Source organism: Centroberyx gerrardi, chromosome 17, assembly GCF_048128805.1.
Source record: "Centroberyx gerrardi isolate f3 chromosome 17, fCenGer3.hap1.cur.20231027, whole genome shotgun sequence".
NCBI lineage: Eukaryota > Metazoa > Chordata > Actinopteri > Beryciformes > Berycidae > Centroberyx > Centroberyx gerrardi.
Genome location: NC_136013.1, coordinates 9,961,021 through 9,977,508, shown reverse-complemented (window position 1 = coordinate 9,977,508; position 16,488 = coordinate 9,961,021). Strand labels below are relative to the sequence as shown.

Here is a 16,488-nt window from a genome sequence, read left to right as displayed (position 1 = left end):
GCAGATGCAAACTATTGAGCATTTGGCCCGTCGGCATTATTCATAGTCAAATTACAAAGTTTCACGCAATGAAAAAAAAAAAAATGCTGCGCGCAACGTGCTTTCTTTATTTCCAGTGGAGGAGGAGAGAAGGGGGGTTATCCAAGGTGTTTGAGACAGATGAGTGAGGTGGGGGTCGGGCAGGGAGGAGGAGGCAGGGAGGGTAAATTGGGCGGACACATAAAAACTGCAAGGGGCCATAGATGCTGGATCATTTGGAGAGTCTGCCCGTCCTGCGCACTGTCCGCCCTCACGAACCGTACTGGAGACAGATAGGAGAGCCCGCCGCAGAGCCGGAGCGCCTTCACACCGACCCCCGTCTCCTCTCGTCTTTTTTAGAGGGGTCGTTAAGGGATTAATGAGCCAAAAAGGCACCCAACTTCTCCTTTAAGGCTCATTTCGGCGTTTTTCGGTACACGCTTTACACCTGGACTGCCTTTGCGTGGAGAGATCTCGCACCTTCCCTTTTGTCGTATTCACTCCATTCGAGGATACCTGTACCCCTACTGATGGTAAGCGCCCCGTTTACTCACTCTGGCACACACACACACACACACACACACATATATAACAAGGATTCAGCGGATCAGCTTTTAGAAACCGAACCTGTTGAATAATATAGTAGGAATCTCGTTGACAGTTTGAGACTTTACTGTGCTGGCCGGGGTCGTCCGCATTTAACCGACTTGGGTCTTCAGCATTCCTGTAAGAAATGGACACAAGCTCATAAAAATCCTAAAAACCAACCATAACGACGCAGCAGCTGAAATAAACAGACATAAAAATGTGTTTTGAGAGCAATAGTGCAGTGATTCTGGTGGAGCACAGTACAGCAGGTTAAAGCCTGTTGTGCCGGAGTGTTCAGCAGTGACAAACCAACATAATGAGGTCATTTTCAAACACACAACAACCAAATTCTCCGGACTTCTCGCTCTTCCACACACTTAGAATTTATTTACATTGTGCACATGTGCAACTTTCCCCGAAGTTAGGCCAACATTTGCCAGTTCAGACACCTGCATCTGCTTAATGTCCTCCCCGTTGTGCGCATAATGCTGTGTAGCTAAGATGGAAAAATGACTATCTCAGGATTTAAACTGGAATAGAAATCACACTTTTGCTCTCGCATAACCTCATGTTCAACCTACATTAGGTGCATTATTCATCCCTGGTTCACTCGACAGGCCTTCAAGAATATATATATAGCCTATATTTTTTTTTAAATGTCTGCTTTAATTCCCATTCCCATTCCCATTTAGCCTACTTTGAAATGGCATAGGAATTATTTCTATCCAGCGATGTTTGGCAAAGTCTGCACAAACTTTACCATTATTATAAACTTGTGTCAACATATTAAAGTATCATATAAAGCTACAGTGGCTAAATGTGAATTCAGTAGAACAACATTATAATTACACGGGCGTAGGATCACATCTGTCCTCTTATTTTCTAACAAAAGTCGGTAATTACAAAGTATCGAATTGTGTCATTTTATACAGTAAAGCGACAGACCAGACATGAGAGGCCTACGGGCGCATGGCGTCCTTGGCACACACTTTTCCTTTCCAAATCAAATTTCTATGCAATCATGCAGGGAAATGGACTCATCAAGGCTTGAGTGCTTAATTTGACTGCATGTGTTTTGATGAAAAACCAAACAAGTTATTTCCTAATCCGTGTAAAGTGACTGTTTTTTTTTGCATGCGGCAGACAGAGGGTAAACTTCTCTCGTTCATTTGAGGAAAAAGTTGGCCCAGGGCTAACTTTTGTAGATGCTAACTGATGTTTTGTAGCTTTCAGATTTTAAAGTTGGATCACGAGCGGTTACATTTATCACAGCTCACTAATTGTTGTGTAAATCAGCTGGAGGTCACTTGACGTTGCCAAACCCAAGTGTTTTTATTTCGCCTTATATTCATTTCTCCTTAAAGAGAGCTAAATCAACATGAGGATATTTATCTCTGGAAAGACATGCAGCTCATCATTTATATCGGAGGACTTGCCTTTCAGAATATACAGCCTAACAAAACCATTAACCTGGTTTCAGTGATCTCACTGACTGCGAATGTTCTTACTGCTGAATTGCTCACTGGGAGCAAATAAAATCCCAAACCTAAACTGTTCGACAACAGGAGACAGTGCGGGACTCTTTTTCACACAATAAGGATATTGCATTTTGTTAAGGGCATTGGCCCAAAGGGAAGCCTCGGTTACAATTTAAACACATTCTAGCTTTCGTTTCAACTCGGTCGTTATCAGAAAGGTAAACAAACCATTTAAATTCTTTTGTAAAAAAAAAAAAAAAAAAAAAAGGAAAGAAAAAAAGGAAAAAACATAGATAGTAGTTGACATTTTGGTCTTTTTTTTCCTAATAATTGTTTGTGCAACTAGTGGCAATATGGTTAGGTTAATTTTTGGAATACATAGAATCAACACAGTGTCATAATGTGTGTATTTAACAGACACACATATCAAGAAATATAGCAAGTAAATAAAAAAAACAAGACTATGAAGGTGCTAGCAGCATGTTGGTAAACTGAGCACTGGCAGATAAAACAATATAATCAGGCCAGGGATTTGTCTGTTCCCGTGGTAACCTGCTGCCCTCCTCCCTCCCTCCTGTCTTCCCTCCCACCATTACTGTCAAATTCCTCAGGAAACACATCTGAAGAGCCATGTGCATAGTCTGATCACATTATCTCTGGTCAGAGAGAGGGAGAGAGAGGCCAAGGGGGATCTAGCAAAGCCAAGGGCAGTTGACTGCTCGGGCCTAATTGCACCCTGCTCTGCATTTGTTGCAAAATATGGCTCTGCCTGTAATCCAGTTCAAAAGTCTCCAAGTGTGAAGTTTCCTAAAAACAGTCTATAGTCTGGGAATTGTCCTTTGCTTTCATCCTGCTGAACAACCATAGGAGTAATTTAAGTTCATGAAGTTGATGAAGCTGATAGTAAATCTTCTAAAATCGTTCAGCCATTGGTATAAAATATTCTGGTTTTGTGTTAGCTGCTAATGTTTTGCTTTTTTATCATCACTGGTGAAAACAGGCCAACAAACATGAATGCAATGACTTTTTCCAGAGTTGAAAGTTCCTCCCTGTCTGTCTTACATCTTCTTTCATCATCATCGCACCACTTTGAGAGTCTGTCTTTTTTAGCCTGCAGCTTTGTCAGTGGCTGGTTACAGTTACAAGATGTTCTGTATGGTCAGTGTTTTTGAGTGCTATGAATCCCTGTAATCATGGGAGAGGCCCTCTCTGTACAATGAGCGTTTGTTGTCAGAGATGCGCACACACACACTCACTCACACACACTCACACACACACACATACACACACGTTATCCCCCCACCCCATGGGTAATAGAGCTGATCATGTTCTGAACCCTCCTCTCTCTCCGCCGCAGTTCTCACGGACATGCAAGCAATGGCACACACTCGTGTGCACACACACACACACACACACACACACGGACACACACACACAAACTCTCACTCACACACACACCATTCAGCTCATGTACACATACCGCACATCACTCTTTCACACACACAGGATCTAGTGTCATGACCGAGAAACGGGGGTCAATCGGGGGTCAAAGTCTAATGCTGTTAGGAAAGAGATCCTTGATTGCATGTACAGTGAGCCATGCAGGGAGCGAGATAATCACACAGATATGAACCCAGACATGCTCACGCACACACACACACAAACCCACACATGCACGCAAACTGTATGTTACACACACACACAATGTTCCTGTTAATGTGCATCCTAGCTGTTGTAATGCTTGGGTGCATTCCAGTGGAACGGGCTCCAAATGATGACCAAAGACTTGCGTCGCTCTGGAGCACTGAGTTGAAACGTCTGCTCTGCTCTGTGGTGCTGTTGTTTGCCCAGGCCCACTCGCTCAGAAACTCTTTAATTTTATTAGCGTGATTCAGCGATGCACGTTTAAGTGACGTTTAGGTAACGGAATCATTAGAGCCTTAGTTGTTGTGCGTTGTGATACCAAGGGTGTCAGTCACTGTTTAGGTTGTGGAGAGTCATTTTTGCCATTTTGAAGATTTCTGTTTGCAGCAGCTGCTCCTAAATAGCTCTACATTCTCAAGAAAAATAGCGTTCTCTTACTTGTTTCTTGAAAATCTGTGATGTTGTGATTGTGTTGAGTTTTAGAGCAAAATATACCCGGCACAAAACATACACTTAACTGAGTGTAACTGTCCACCGGTGGACTGAAAGCTGTGCTATTGATGACAGTGAGGTCAGAGGGCAGAAGGCCTGTCATCAGCGTCACCATAACCCGTGTGATCCCTGAAGTGGGGAAGCGTTACCGGAGAGATGAAGCTCTTTTGAAGCGGGTGTGCTTAGCTCCTTGTCTGAAACAGGTGATCTCGGTTGTTTGGACGGATAAAGGTTGAGCGAGTTCAGTCGGAGACACTTTCTGTAGGCAAACAGTCTTCTCCTCTTGGGTATCTCGGATATAGATTTCCCTGATCAAAGATGTCATGTGTTATCAGTTTGTGGTCTATATGTAAACATGAAAGGATAGTTTGAGTCGTTTGTTTTTTTTTTTCTATTGAAGTGAGTGTTTATCTAATGATTTTTTTTCTGGGGCAATGACTTGGCCAACAGAGTAAAAGTTGGCCTTAAGTAGCTGCTGTTTGAAAGGGTTAATCTCTGGAATAGATGTCATTATTTGATCATGTGCGTTTTATGTGTTTTAGGTGAGTGTAAGGCATAAGGCATCTGCCCTCTGTGTTGTGGCACTTACCTCCTTACATTCCAGTTACAGTAAATAGCTAGCTTAGCCCACGAGCCAAAATGATAAGCCTTAAAGAGACACTGGGTGCCTCTCTCTCTCTCTCTCTCTCTCTCTCTCTCTCTCTCTCTCTCAGAAACACACGCACACACACACACATGCAGTCACTGAAACAGACAAACACATTACCAGCTACTACTCTTTAAGTAAATACCACGTAAAAACCTCAAGTGTTTGCATCTGCATTCAGTTTATAAATCCTCCTCTTCCTCTGTATTTTACAGGAACAGGGTCACTCCAACGTTCTCCTGCAGCCTCCCAACACCACCTAACATTTCCTGGAAGAACGCGTCCATTGCCTGCTCCCAACAAACATGGACTGTTTTCCCATGCTTTATTTTCTGTCGGTAAGTAAGTGGACCACGGCAATTCAATTTGTGGCATGTGACACATTGTCACATCTTGCATTTCCCCCCTTTTTCTCCCTATCCTCTGAATCTCTGATTTATGTGGCATTCATCCAATCTTTAATTGAAAGCCCCTCTGGTGTGTTGAGTAAGGCACTTGTATGAGGAGGACCTTCTTTTCAGTGAAAAATGTGTGGCACATGGTCCTGCGTTTGCCCATGGCTTGTTGGATCAGACTGTGAGGGACTCTGGCTCCTTATCGAGTTAAGAATTTGCTCTGACCCCCGGGCTGCCTCTCTTATTTGTCTAATCATAGTGGAGGAGGGAGGAGACGGGGGGAAGGGGGAGAGTGAAGAGGAATGGCCCTCAGATTCCATTCAAAAAGCTGGGTTCTTAAACCAGCTGTTTACCTTCGGAGGATGTCGCCAGAGATAAACTGCAAGTGGTCTATCTGATCGGGGGCTGCTTTACTGTAAACAAGGCAGACCGGACTATTAAAACCAATTAGAGCACACTCTCAGTGGGAACGCTTAGGGAAAGTTTAGAGGAGTGAGGTTACTTTGGAACTGGTGAAGAGATGTAGCAGAGGGGAAGACAAATCTTTAATGCCACTTAAAACCTTGGCCCTCTCTCCCTCTGCCCCTTCCTCTCCCCCTCCCTCCTCCCATCCTTCCTCCCCTATCTTTCCCTTTCTTTTTCTGCCCTTCTTCTTCCCCTCTGGTCTGTTCAGTCCTCTCCTAATCCTTTATCTCCCTGTGCCATCTGCTGCTTCCCTCAGAGACATCATGATTCCTGGTAATCGAATGCTGATGGTCATTTTAATATGCCAAGTCCTGCTGGGAGAGAGCAACCATGCTAGTCTGATACCTGAAGAAGGGAAAAAGAAAGTGCCGGGCCTGCAGGGTCGTTCGGCCGCTCAGAGCCATGAACTGCTGCGGGACTTTGAGGCCACGCTGCTGCACATGTTTGGCCTCCAGAGGCGGCCGCGGCCCAGCCGCTCGGCCACCGTGCCCCGCTACCTGCTGGACCTCTACCGGCTACAGTCGGGCGAGGCCGAGGAGGCCGGAGCGCACGACATCGCCTTCGAGTACCCCGAGAGGTCGGCCAGCCGAGCCAACACTGTGAGGGGCTTCCACCATGAAGGTAAGGAAAGCAGGGAGGGGAGGTGTGGGGATCGTGATGTGGAGCAGAGAGGAGAAGAAGGGGGATGAAGTCATGTAGAAATAAGGAGAATCTCTTTTCATCAGCGGGAAGAGAGATGACAAAATGCAGTCGGTCTGCACAGAAACACTAAACCACAATGGAGGTCATTGTCTCTTGGCATTCCAGTGATTTTGGTAGTAGTACATTTCATTAGCGTGGGCGTGGACTCCTAAGTATTAAGGGTGAAAAAATACAACATTTCCTACGTGATTGTAAGGCAGCCCCACCCATCTCAGCATAAACCGAAGAATCTAAGGATGTGGTTACAAAACGCTGTCTAAAGAGGGGCAAAAAATTCTGCTAGACAAGCTTCGCCTCTCTCAAGAGCCTCATTTGACAAAACTCACTGCGTGTTTGGTTAGCAGCTCAAGGAAAAGCATACCTCCATATTACTGAGTTACACTTCTCACCCCACCCAGCACAACATGGCTTAAAAAAGCCCCGTCTCGGCCTGGAGTTGGAGCGTGCTCCTCTCTCATGTCTCCAGTTTATATGGAGGGCTCTTTTAGAGGGACCTTCCTCAACGTGCAATTATCTTTAATGCTACTCTGCAGCCTTCTAAATAAAGCCCCTGCTGCCAACAATGTGGGCGCTGAGAGCAGACGCTGCAGCTCTCTGGAGAGATGGAAAAACAGTCTCTGAAGCTGGGGTGATAGAGGGACTGGAACGTGGAGAAGAGGGGGGAAAGCTAGAAGGGTTTCTGTTTATTGTGGCTTGGATCTGCTTAGTTTTAGTTAGAAAGGCAGAGGTTTCAATTAGGCTCGGAGCATCTCCAGGTTGACTGATCTGCTCAGAGTACAGTGAGGTTGGAAAGCAAGACTGACAGGCCTTGGGTTAAAGTTTGAAAAGTCCTCAGGATATGCAGGGAGAGATTGAACTCGTGTACCAGAGTAAGCAAGTGAGGAAGTGATCGGCGTAGCGTAGTAAGTTGAGGCAACCGGGGAGCTTTAGGGCTGCAGAACATGTCCGCCCTCAGGGGGAGGAGGGAGGGAGGAGGGATGAGTCAGCCTTAATGGGGCCTGTCTAACACACTACCAGCGGTAACACACACCAACACACACCAACACGGCAGAGTACCAAGGCTACTCAGGAAGAAAGAGCACTGCCGCTGGAGGAGGCACTGCTGCCTATGATGCAATGTGTGTGTGTGCGCGCGCAAGAGTGTGTGTGCATATGTGTGTTTCTACTGCTCTCTACAGGCATTTACCCTCCTTCTCCTTTGCTAAACTATGTTAATAACACGCTTTGAGGCCTTTAGAGTGGGAGTGTGGACTTGTTGCTCGCTTTCATGGAAGCACCATTGTGTGATAGTGTAATTCAGTGGAACATAGATGTCTTCCACAATGGGTTGGTCAGAGAGTTTGCAAACAGCTATGGACAATAAGGTGAGGAGGAGTTGGAGAGTGCAGTTGGAGAATAGGACTAAAATACAAGGCATCAAAGACTACGGATAATGTAAAAGATGTAATGATCTGCTTTCCATCCCTTCACTTACTTGCAGAATCTCGTTTATCCAAGCCTCAGACTTCTGAAGTGACCAATCTATCAAACGGGATACTAAAAGTACATCAAAGGGCAAATACATTATACTGACTGTTTGCATTCATTCAGCTGAAATTACCTTCAGCATGTAACTGCGCATTAGACTGTGCAGAGTATCTCAGAAGGTGTGTGCGTGCACATTTCAAATTTTCGAATAAGCTTTGGTTGGGGATTTGAATACATCGCATTTTCTCAAAAGACCTCCTTTCCTAAGGGTTTCAGATAAACGAGATTCTACTGTATTGTCTGAATCGGTAATGATTATTCATGATGAAAATGATAAATGTCTTAAGTGAACAAACTGCAGAGCTAATCAAAAACACAGCAGGTTTTAATAATGAGAACCACCTGGGTAAGATTAAGGCCTGGGTGTGAAATAACAGGGGTGGATTGAGCAGGAAAATAGTAGACACAACATTCCTTTCCCCAACAATGGTGATCTTGCCAGAAATCTGCAGACTGAGCGCGGAACAGGGAGCCTCCACTGTGTTTATACTGTAGCTGTGGTACGTTAATCACCACCCTCCTCGTAATGCATGTTTCAGCAAAGTGCTCAGAGAAAGGCATTGAGAGAAGTGCTGGATAATCCTTATAGATAGATAAGGAAGCGTGGACGATGTATATTTGTATTCTTGGATACCCGGAGGCCTTGAAAAGCGAACATGTACATTCTTTTGTGTCAATTAAGGCATGTTAGCGTGTGGAGGTGTGTGGTTAGCACAGCTGAAAGCAGACTGCAGCAACTTTAACTGCAGGTAATGTCAGAATGGGAAAAATAGGGATGGAAAAAAGGGACCATTAGGGGTAAAGATATTATATTTTCATGGCAGCTTCAATCTGTATATTTTTGATCGTATAACATGTACATCTGAAACAAAGTTGTGAATATATTTTCTATACATTACATCATTGTTTCATTTTTCTTTTCATATGAGCCATTCTGCCATTCAAGTATCTCACGTGTTTCTCCTCTTGTTAATTTTCAGAACACATGGAGCGGGTGCATGAGGGCAAGCCGAAGGACGGAGAGACCCCGCCCCTCCGCTTCCTGTTCAACCTCAGCAGCATCCCAGAGGACGAGCTGCTCTCTTCGGCCGAGTTGCGGCTCTACCGTCACCAGATTGACGAGGCCATCGCCGACGCCGTCTCGGACGACCAGGGGCTTCACCGGATAAACGTGTACGAGGTGCTGAAGCCCCCGCGGGCCGGGCAGCTGATCACGCGGCTCCTGGACACCCGGCTCGTGCGCCACAACGCGTCGCGCTGGGAGAGCTTCGACGTCAGCCCGGCCGTGCTGCGCTGGACGCGCGAGCGCCTGCCCAACCACGGGCTGGCCGTGGAGGTCCTGCACCTCAACGAGACGCCGCGCCACCAGGGCCGACACGTCCGCGTCAGCCGCTCGCTACACCAGGAGCCCGGCGAGGACTGGGAGCAGCTACGCCCCCTCCTGGTTACCTTCGGCCACGACGGGAAGGGTCACCCGCTGACCCGCCGGGCCAAGCGCAGCCCCAAGCAGCGGGGCCGCAAGCGCAACCGCAACTGCCGGCGCCACGCGCTATACGTGGACTTCAGCGACGTAGGGTGGAATGACTGGATAGTGGCGCCCCCTGGGTACCAGGCCTATTACTGCCACGGGGAATGCCCCTTCCCTCTGGCGGACCACCTGAACTCAACCAACCACGCCATCGTTCAGACACTGGTGAACTCTGTGAACACCAACATTCCCAAGGCCTGCTGCGTGCCAACAGAGCTCAGCGCCATCTCCATGCTCTACCTAGACGAACACGACAAGGTGGTCCTAAAAAACTACCAGGAAATGGTAGTGGAGGGCTGCGGCTGCCGCTAACACGCTAACTAACTAGAACTCGGACTGGGCGACTTGAAACAAGCAACACGGACGCTAAAAGAAATCAGAAGGTCTTTGCTCCAAAAATGTTCACTTGGACCCTTATTTATAACTTTTATGTTGAGGTGTATGTTTGTCTCACTTTTTTTTGTTTCCTTGACAATATGATCATATATTTTGACAAAATATATATATTTATATCTACATATTAAAAATAAAAGTGAGTCCTTATTTTAAACATAAATAAAAAGCTGTACAACTTTTCATAATGTATATTAGATTGTATAAGTTTTTTTAATGAGAAAATAGTAAAAAAAAAATATAAAAAGTAAAGTTTATTTACTGGTAATATTTATTGCTTTCATATTATATACATTTTGAAGAAAAATAAAAACATGAATTGCCTTCCAATAATACATTCGAGCAGATCACAAGATGCACCATTTGTGTACTTGCGTAAATTAGAGCACTGCGTGAATTTGTCACAACACTGATTTTTTTTAATGAATCAGTTGAAATAATCAGAAATGTACATTGACTTTAATTAACCTCTTTACATTGATCTTAAACTAATGATTTTTATTAGGTAAGCCCCTTGGAACAAAAAATCCATTTTACATTCTTGTGAAATATCTGTAAAAACGATCAAGTTAAAAGGGGTTGTAAAAATGAAAAGTTGACAGCAAACTTCTTTTACTGTTTAACATGAATTTGGATTTAAACTCTAAGTCTGATACTTAGCCTGATGGCCTTTTTTTAAATGTGTTCAAATCATTTTTTTTTTTTTAGCTAAAAGATAAAAATAAGCAGAGAAATCTTTCTGATGCTCTGTGTCTCCCAAATAAAAGAATGTTTGGTTTATTATCTGGCATCTCACCAGCTTCGAATGATTCACACTTCCGCAGAGAATGACAAACGGTGGGAATTATTACCCTGGAGCTATTGTACTGCATTTATTTAATTTCCCTCCTGTTTTCAACAATAAGCTGTTTGCCATTTCAGTGATAGCTCATGAGACAGAACTGCACTGCTGCCTGGAGTCGGCCTGCGGGCCAGTCCTTATTGTTCTCAAATTTCACTTTTATGTCAATTAGGCTAACATGTGGTGGTTGGACACTCACTAATCCAATTGCAGTCTGGGCGGGTTGTTGAGGCTGACTGCGGGAGACTCTCGGGGAGTGATCCTATTGTTCTTGACGTCCCCACATTGGGGGCATGATTGTGGCCGATGCGTCCTGCCCTGACACAAGGCGGCTGAGTCCTCAGAAGAATCAAAGGTTAGACGCTCTGTCTCCTGCCTTTGTCTTCAGCGGCTCATGCCGGCAGAGCAAAGACGCCTGTCTCCAACCTGTGCCCCATCACACAATAGGCTTCTACATCACTTATTTACAAGCCGACGGCTGGCCCAAATTATATGATAACGTTTAGAGAGGGCGACTCCTTTGAACTGTTGGGGGACGTTGGGCCTGCATTGTTTCACAAAGAGCGGCCTGTACACTGTAGTGTCAGACTGATGAACTAATGGACTTTATTTAACTACACAGCTGCCGGTATCATCGCTCCCTACATGAATTGTTTTATTAATAGTTTGTTTATGTTTATGCATAAATCCAACTTGGCTCCCACTGAAAACTGGGCCCAGATTTAGATTCACAATTAAATATTGTCAATCTCAGAACACTACTTCTTTGTTCGGCCAGAGCTTAAATAGAAAGGTTTGTTAACTGGTATGTCCGACAGTTGTGTCAACAGAAATAGTGATGACATTAGTCTATTTTTAATGACAAGTCAGGTTTGTTAGTCTTTCCTAGTGCGTGCTCACCTACTGGAGCGAGCGCGGGCCCTCGGGCGCTCTGACGGCTGCTGGGCTTCTCTTTGATGCCTGCATATCAGCCGTAGCCTCGTCAAAAACAGAGGGAGACTGGTGGGGAAGGAAAAGAAAAGAATTTCATTTTGAAGTGGCTGAAGGCAGAAGAGAAGGGGCTGAGGGCGGGAGGTGTGTGTGTGTCCGTGTGTGTGTGTGTGTGTGTGTGTGTGTGTGTGTGTGTATTCGGGGAAGGGGGTGGTGGTGGTGGTGGTGGGGGGGGGGGGGGGGGGTGTCTTTTCAGCAGCTTGACAGTGCAATTACACACATTTCAACTGATCTCCCCCGGAGTTGAGATAACATCAGCCAGTTATGGTAATTGTCTGCCCGTTCATTATCCCACCTACCCTACACAAAGAGAGGACGCATGTTTATTAAAAGGCCCGGAGAGGGACGTTTATGTAAGCTCAGCACACCCAGTGAGCCTGCCATTTAGTTTACCACCGGTCTGCGTCGGGCCCTCAAAAGTTTATGTTTGGAGGAGGAGAAGGGAGGGGAAGCTTAAAGCCTTCAGCAGCAACACGCCTCATGTCCCAAATGCTTCGCGGAGTGTCATTAGCCACACTGCTGATTGTTACCAACTTTAGGAAACAGATAAATAGATAAATGTGTGAGTGTGTGTGTGTGTGTGTGTGTGAAGGGGGGTGGGGGGGGGGTCAATTACAGAATGAGTGCTTAAAAAACAGGGAGAGAGGGCTTTGTCATTCCTATGTGACGTGCCACTCAGTCTCCTGTAAGTGCCCGTTCTCACGCAATTACAGGTGAGTCATTATGCAGCGGGTCTATTGACACTGCTCAACTAATTGACTGGGCGAACTCTTCAAAAAGCTTTTTATTTGGACGTTCCGCCGTAAAAGCCGAGCGTTTATAGACAATAAACCTCCCCGCAGGAACAAAGGAGGATGATCCCCGGCTTGCATTGCCTTGTTTGGGTGGGTACCTCTATCGCTCAAATCTCCTCTTCCTCGCTGTTCCCGGACATGAGGACCTATGTGTGTGTGTGTGTGTGTGAATCAGACTTTCAGGTAAGCCATGACTGAGAAAGGGTTGAAATGCAACATGGCAGCTACTGTAGGGTTTTTTTTTAGATCCTTTTCTAATAAAAATTTGCTTTGTGTGTTTGTTTCAATTTCGTTGGTTTTGCCGTGGGACGCTACACAACTTTCAGCTCTCTACCTCTTTCTCCCTCTCTTTATTTATCTTTTCACCCTCTCATCTCTTCACAATGGCAGCCCTTGTGCACCTGGCTTTGCCCTCAACCTATTTGAGTGCAGTCATTTTAGATAAAAAAAAGAAAAAAAAGGGGGGGTGGTGGTGATGCTTCCCTATGCTGGAGCGAGTGTTCAGAGGCTCTTGTATTAAGCAGAGGAGACGTCACGCTGTGCTGTGCTGCGGTCCCAAACTGGAAAGAGTTACTCTACGCTCTCTTAGCGTTGTTCCATGCTGTCTGTTTGGTGGAGAATCAGGAGGGGCGATAGTGATGATAGCTGATGTCAGTGCAGCTTGAGGTCAGGGCCTCTTGTTTCACTCTCCCACTCATACTCTCTCTCTCTCACACACACACACACGCACAGACACACATACATTCTTTCTTACACTCTTTTTCAGCGTATATCATTCTTGCTCACACACACACACGGCGGTCTGAAACCCTAGACCCTTGCCGCTGTCCATCTGTAGGGGTTATCTGTGTGACACCTCCTCTCACCCCGGCCTGTGACTCATCTCCACTCATCACACACACCTCTGCATTGGCACATGGCAGCCGGGACGCTCCACCCTGCATTTAGGGGATAAGGCTGTCATCGATGGAATACTGCGACCTCGGGGTCACCGGCAAAACACACGCAAGCGGCCACACACATACACACACACACACACACACACACACACACACACACACAGCATACAGTGCGCAGGTGTAAGGAAAGTATCTCACCCCATGACCTTTATTGATGTAATAGTATGAGAGGATGGGTGATTTTACTCGTCAGGGTTCAGACACAGGTCAATTCGTCATAAAAGTAAGTGCAGCGGTCGCTCAGTGGCGACCCTGCTGACTTTGGTTAAGGACAAAACAAAACACTATCGTTGCTAGCCAGAAGCCAGAAACTAAAAATGCTGTAATTTTGAATGACAGTTGTTAGGGTTTTGGTCATTCCCTCCTCAGGGTAATTTTGTCTCACACTGAGCTTTGTCTTCCTTTGACATGCAGTGTGTGTGTGTGTGTGTGTACATGCTTGCCTGCGCATGCACGTGTGTGTATGTGCGCACAGTCACGAATCTCCAGTTGCTCGCTGTGTTCTGGCTGTTAACACCCCTGGTGTCTGTCAGTGGTGTCAGAAGAAAAACAATGTAGCACTCTCAAAGAAAGCTTAATAACAGTAATTGTTGCTTGAGTGATTAGAAAGACTATCAGATATTTCCATCTTGACAACTGTTCCCAAACAAAGCGTACGGGGACGGAGGGTCGGGGGCATGGAGTGTGTGTGTGTGTGTGTGTGGGGGGGGGGGGGGGGGGGTACACACTGTGTGATTAAACCCCCTCGACAGTCGTCTCTCTCACCAACCCGCCCCAGCTGGGAAGGGATCGCAGTGGAAATTTCCACTTGTCGAAGAAACAACCTGCGGGTTTAAAATTTGGTGTCAAGTGCCGGTGTCGCTGTGTGGACGGAATGCTTCTTTTGTGGGGAGAGTCTGCGGTGTAATTTGGGGCAGGGCAGGGTGTCCCTGCAGTAGGCCTTTCTTCCACTGGCCCTGTGCAGTTTCATTAGATACGGCTAATGAAAAGATGGCTGCTGGACGGCCCGGCCCCCTGCGCTCCTCTGGCCTGTACTTAGAGCCCCTGCCTGCATCTCCCCCTGAACAGGTGTGCTGGCCGCCTCTCAGCACTTCACCAGCCCACATCTTCCCGTAGACGGGCTAGGGAACGCTGTTTCAAACTAAACTTTTACATTACAACTTTATTTTCATTTCAGGCAACTTGTTATATTACAAACAATAACTTTTTACTTTAATTTGCTGTTTCCAAAAACAAAAAGAGGTGCTTCTTCTGTTTACTGTTGTGTTCTTTACAGTCAACAGGCACTTATCCATTAGGCACAGTTCACATTTAGGCTACAATATTTAATATAGTTTTCCTAGACTAATCTTGGGTAATGAAATATTGCCAAAATCTGAAGGCAATTGAAACAGCCATTTTTCAAACTCCTAACCCTAACCCACACAGATTGTGCAAGATGAATGTAGCGGGAAGTCACTTTTTTTCACCAACAAATAAACATAACAATGATACTTACTGTTCTGAAGACAGTTTTCCTACTGCTAGTAAAAAATTGTAGCAATATAAAACTGTCACATCCATGGTCTCTTCACATCCTTGTTTTTACTCACCCATATGGCAGGAAATTAAAGACAGTGGGCTATGTATTGCGAGTATCACTCCGTTCATTTAACAACCTCCAAGGCTCTGAAGTCTCCAGCAAACTGAGAAGTTGTAAAAAAAAAAGCCTCCTCTAATTAGACAAAGCTGTTCAAACGGCTCTATCTCATTCTCTCATTCCCTCGACTATGAAATGCTAATTTGCCTTTGAACATGATAATTGCTGATGTACAGTGTCATCTGGGGACAGATCATTGTTTTGCTACGGTTAGTTACAGTAGCCTATTTAGGCTACCAGCAGCTTCTCCTATTCAGGTGCATAAATATCTGAAAAGAGAAGTGGTGTTTGGCTGGAGCGCGGCTGGAGTTAGATCTCAGTGTTTATTTGCTAACAGACTCCCTCTGTGTTCATACGCTGACCCTTTGTGTGGCTCTCTGAGAGGCAGGTGGATTGTGCCCCAGGTTTGCGGGCTACAGTTTGAAAGCAACAACGTGAAACCGGAGATGTAACGCGACCCCGAGGCAATTAGGCCCACAATGAGGACGTTTTTTTTGCATTCACTTCTTTTGTGTCGCTAAATACTATTTAAGAGGAAAAAATGAGGAACGTTGGGTGCGTTGGCAAAGGACTGAGGAACATTCACAACCAAATAGCAATCAGCAACACTACAAGTTTTTTTTGTGTGTGCCTGAGCAAAGGGTGCTTGTTGTACATAAGTTGAAGGAGTCGATCTAACGCATGTCTCTGCTTTGAAGTTGCCCTACCTTGTTGTCCCTGCGTTTTTGAAGTGTGTGTGTGTGTGTGTGTGCGGGGAGGGGATGTGAACGTGGGGTAGGGTGGGGTGGGGTGGAGGACACACGGCTAATGGAGTCCGTTCTTGGGGGAGAGCGGCGGACCCTTTCCCATGTTTGCAGACAGACTGAGTGAAGTGGTGGAGAGAGAGAGAGGCGCAAGGAGGGGTGGAGGAGAGACCTGCAACTCTCCCTCCCTCCTCCTTCCCCTCCTCCCTTCCGTTGCTATACTCTTCTCTGAATGGAGTGTGTCTACCGGATCTGCCCAGGATGAAATGTCATATCTTAGACTGATCCTTATCTCTTAATCGCTTCCTTTGTCTCCCATGATTCCCCAGACCCTCCCTGACTTCCCTCCACGGACACGGCCCTTTGATGTGTCAGCCACAGTTAGGGACGCTGGGGGTGGGATATTTGTGGTGTGTGTGCATGTGTGTGCTTCTGTGTGTGTGTGTGTGTGTGTGTAAACTGGTGGTCTGGTTCTGCTCTGAGCTAACAAGAGCCCCAGAGGTTATCAAGATTCACTGGTGGAGGAGACCGCTGAAGAGGGTTGGTGTTGTTGCGTTGGGTTGGTGCTCTTCGTCTCTTGTGGCTTCACAGCGCTAGATGCCGAGAAATGGTGTGTGTGTGTGTATTCCTGTGTATGTGTGTGTGT

The 16,488-nt window shown here is 46.0% G+C and overlaps 1 protein-coding gene across 1 annotated transcript; it reads left to right on the top strand.

Moving 5' to 3' along the window:
* Positions 1-402: 402 nt before the first annotated feature.
* On the top strand, positions 403-11,456 carry bmp4 (bone morphogenetic protein 4). Its single transcript, XM_071902202.2, has 4 exons — positions 403-551; positions 5,082-5,204; positions 5,983-6,347; positions 8,936-11,456. Exons 3-4 carry the CDS (start codon positions 5,990-5,992, stop codon positions 9,793-9,795), a joined length of 1,218 nt encoding a protein of 405 aa, XP_071758303.1. The 5' UTR covers positions 403-551; positions 5,082-5,204; positions 5,983-5,989; the 3' UTR covers positions 9,796-11,456.
* Positions 11,457-16,488: the final 5,032 nt, after the last annotated feature.

What these genes read in the sequence shown, in the direction of transcription:
- bmp4 (XM_071902202.2), top strand. Translation starts at nt 5,990, where the DNA reads ATGATTCCTGGTAATCGAATGCTGATGGTCATTTTAATATGCCAAGTC. An exon ending in GAGGGGCTTCCACCATGAAG is followed by an intron (nt 6,348 to 8,935) that starts GTAAGGAAAGCA and finishes GTTAATTTTCAG; the next exon opens with AACACATGGAGCGGGTGCAT.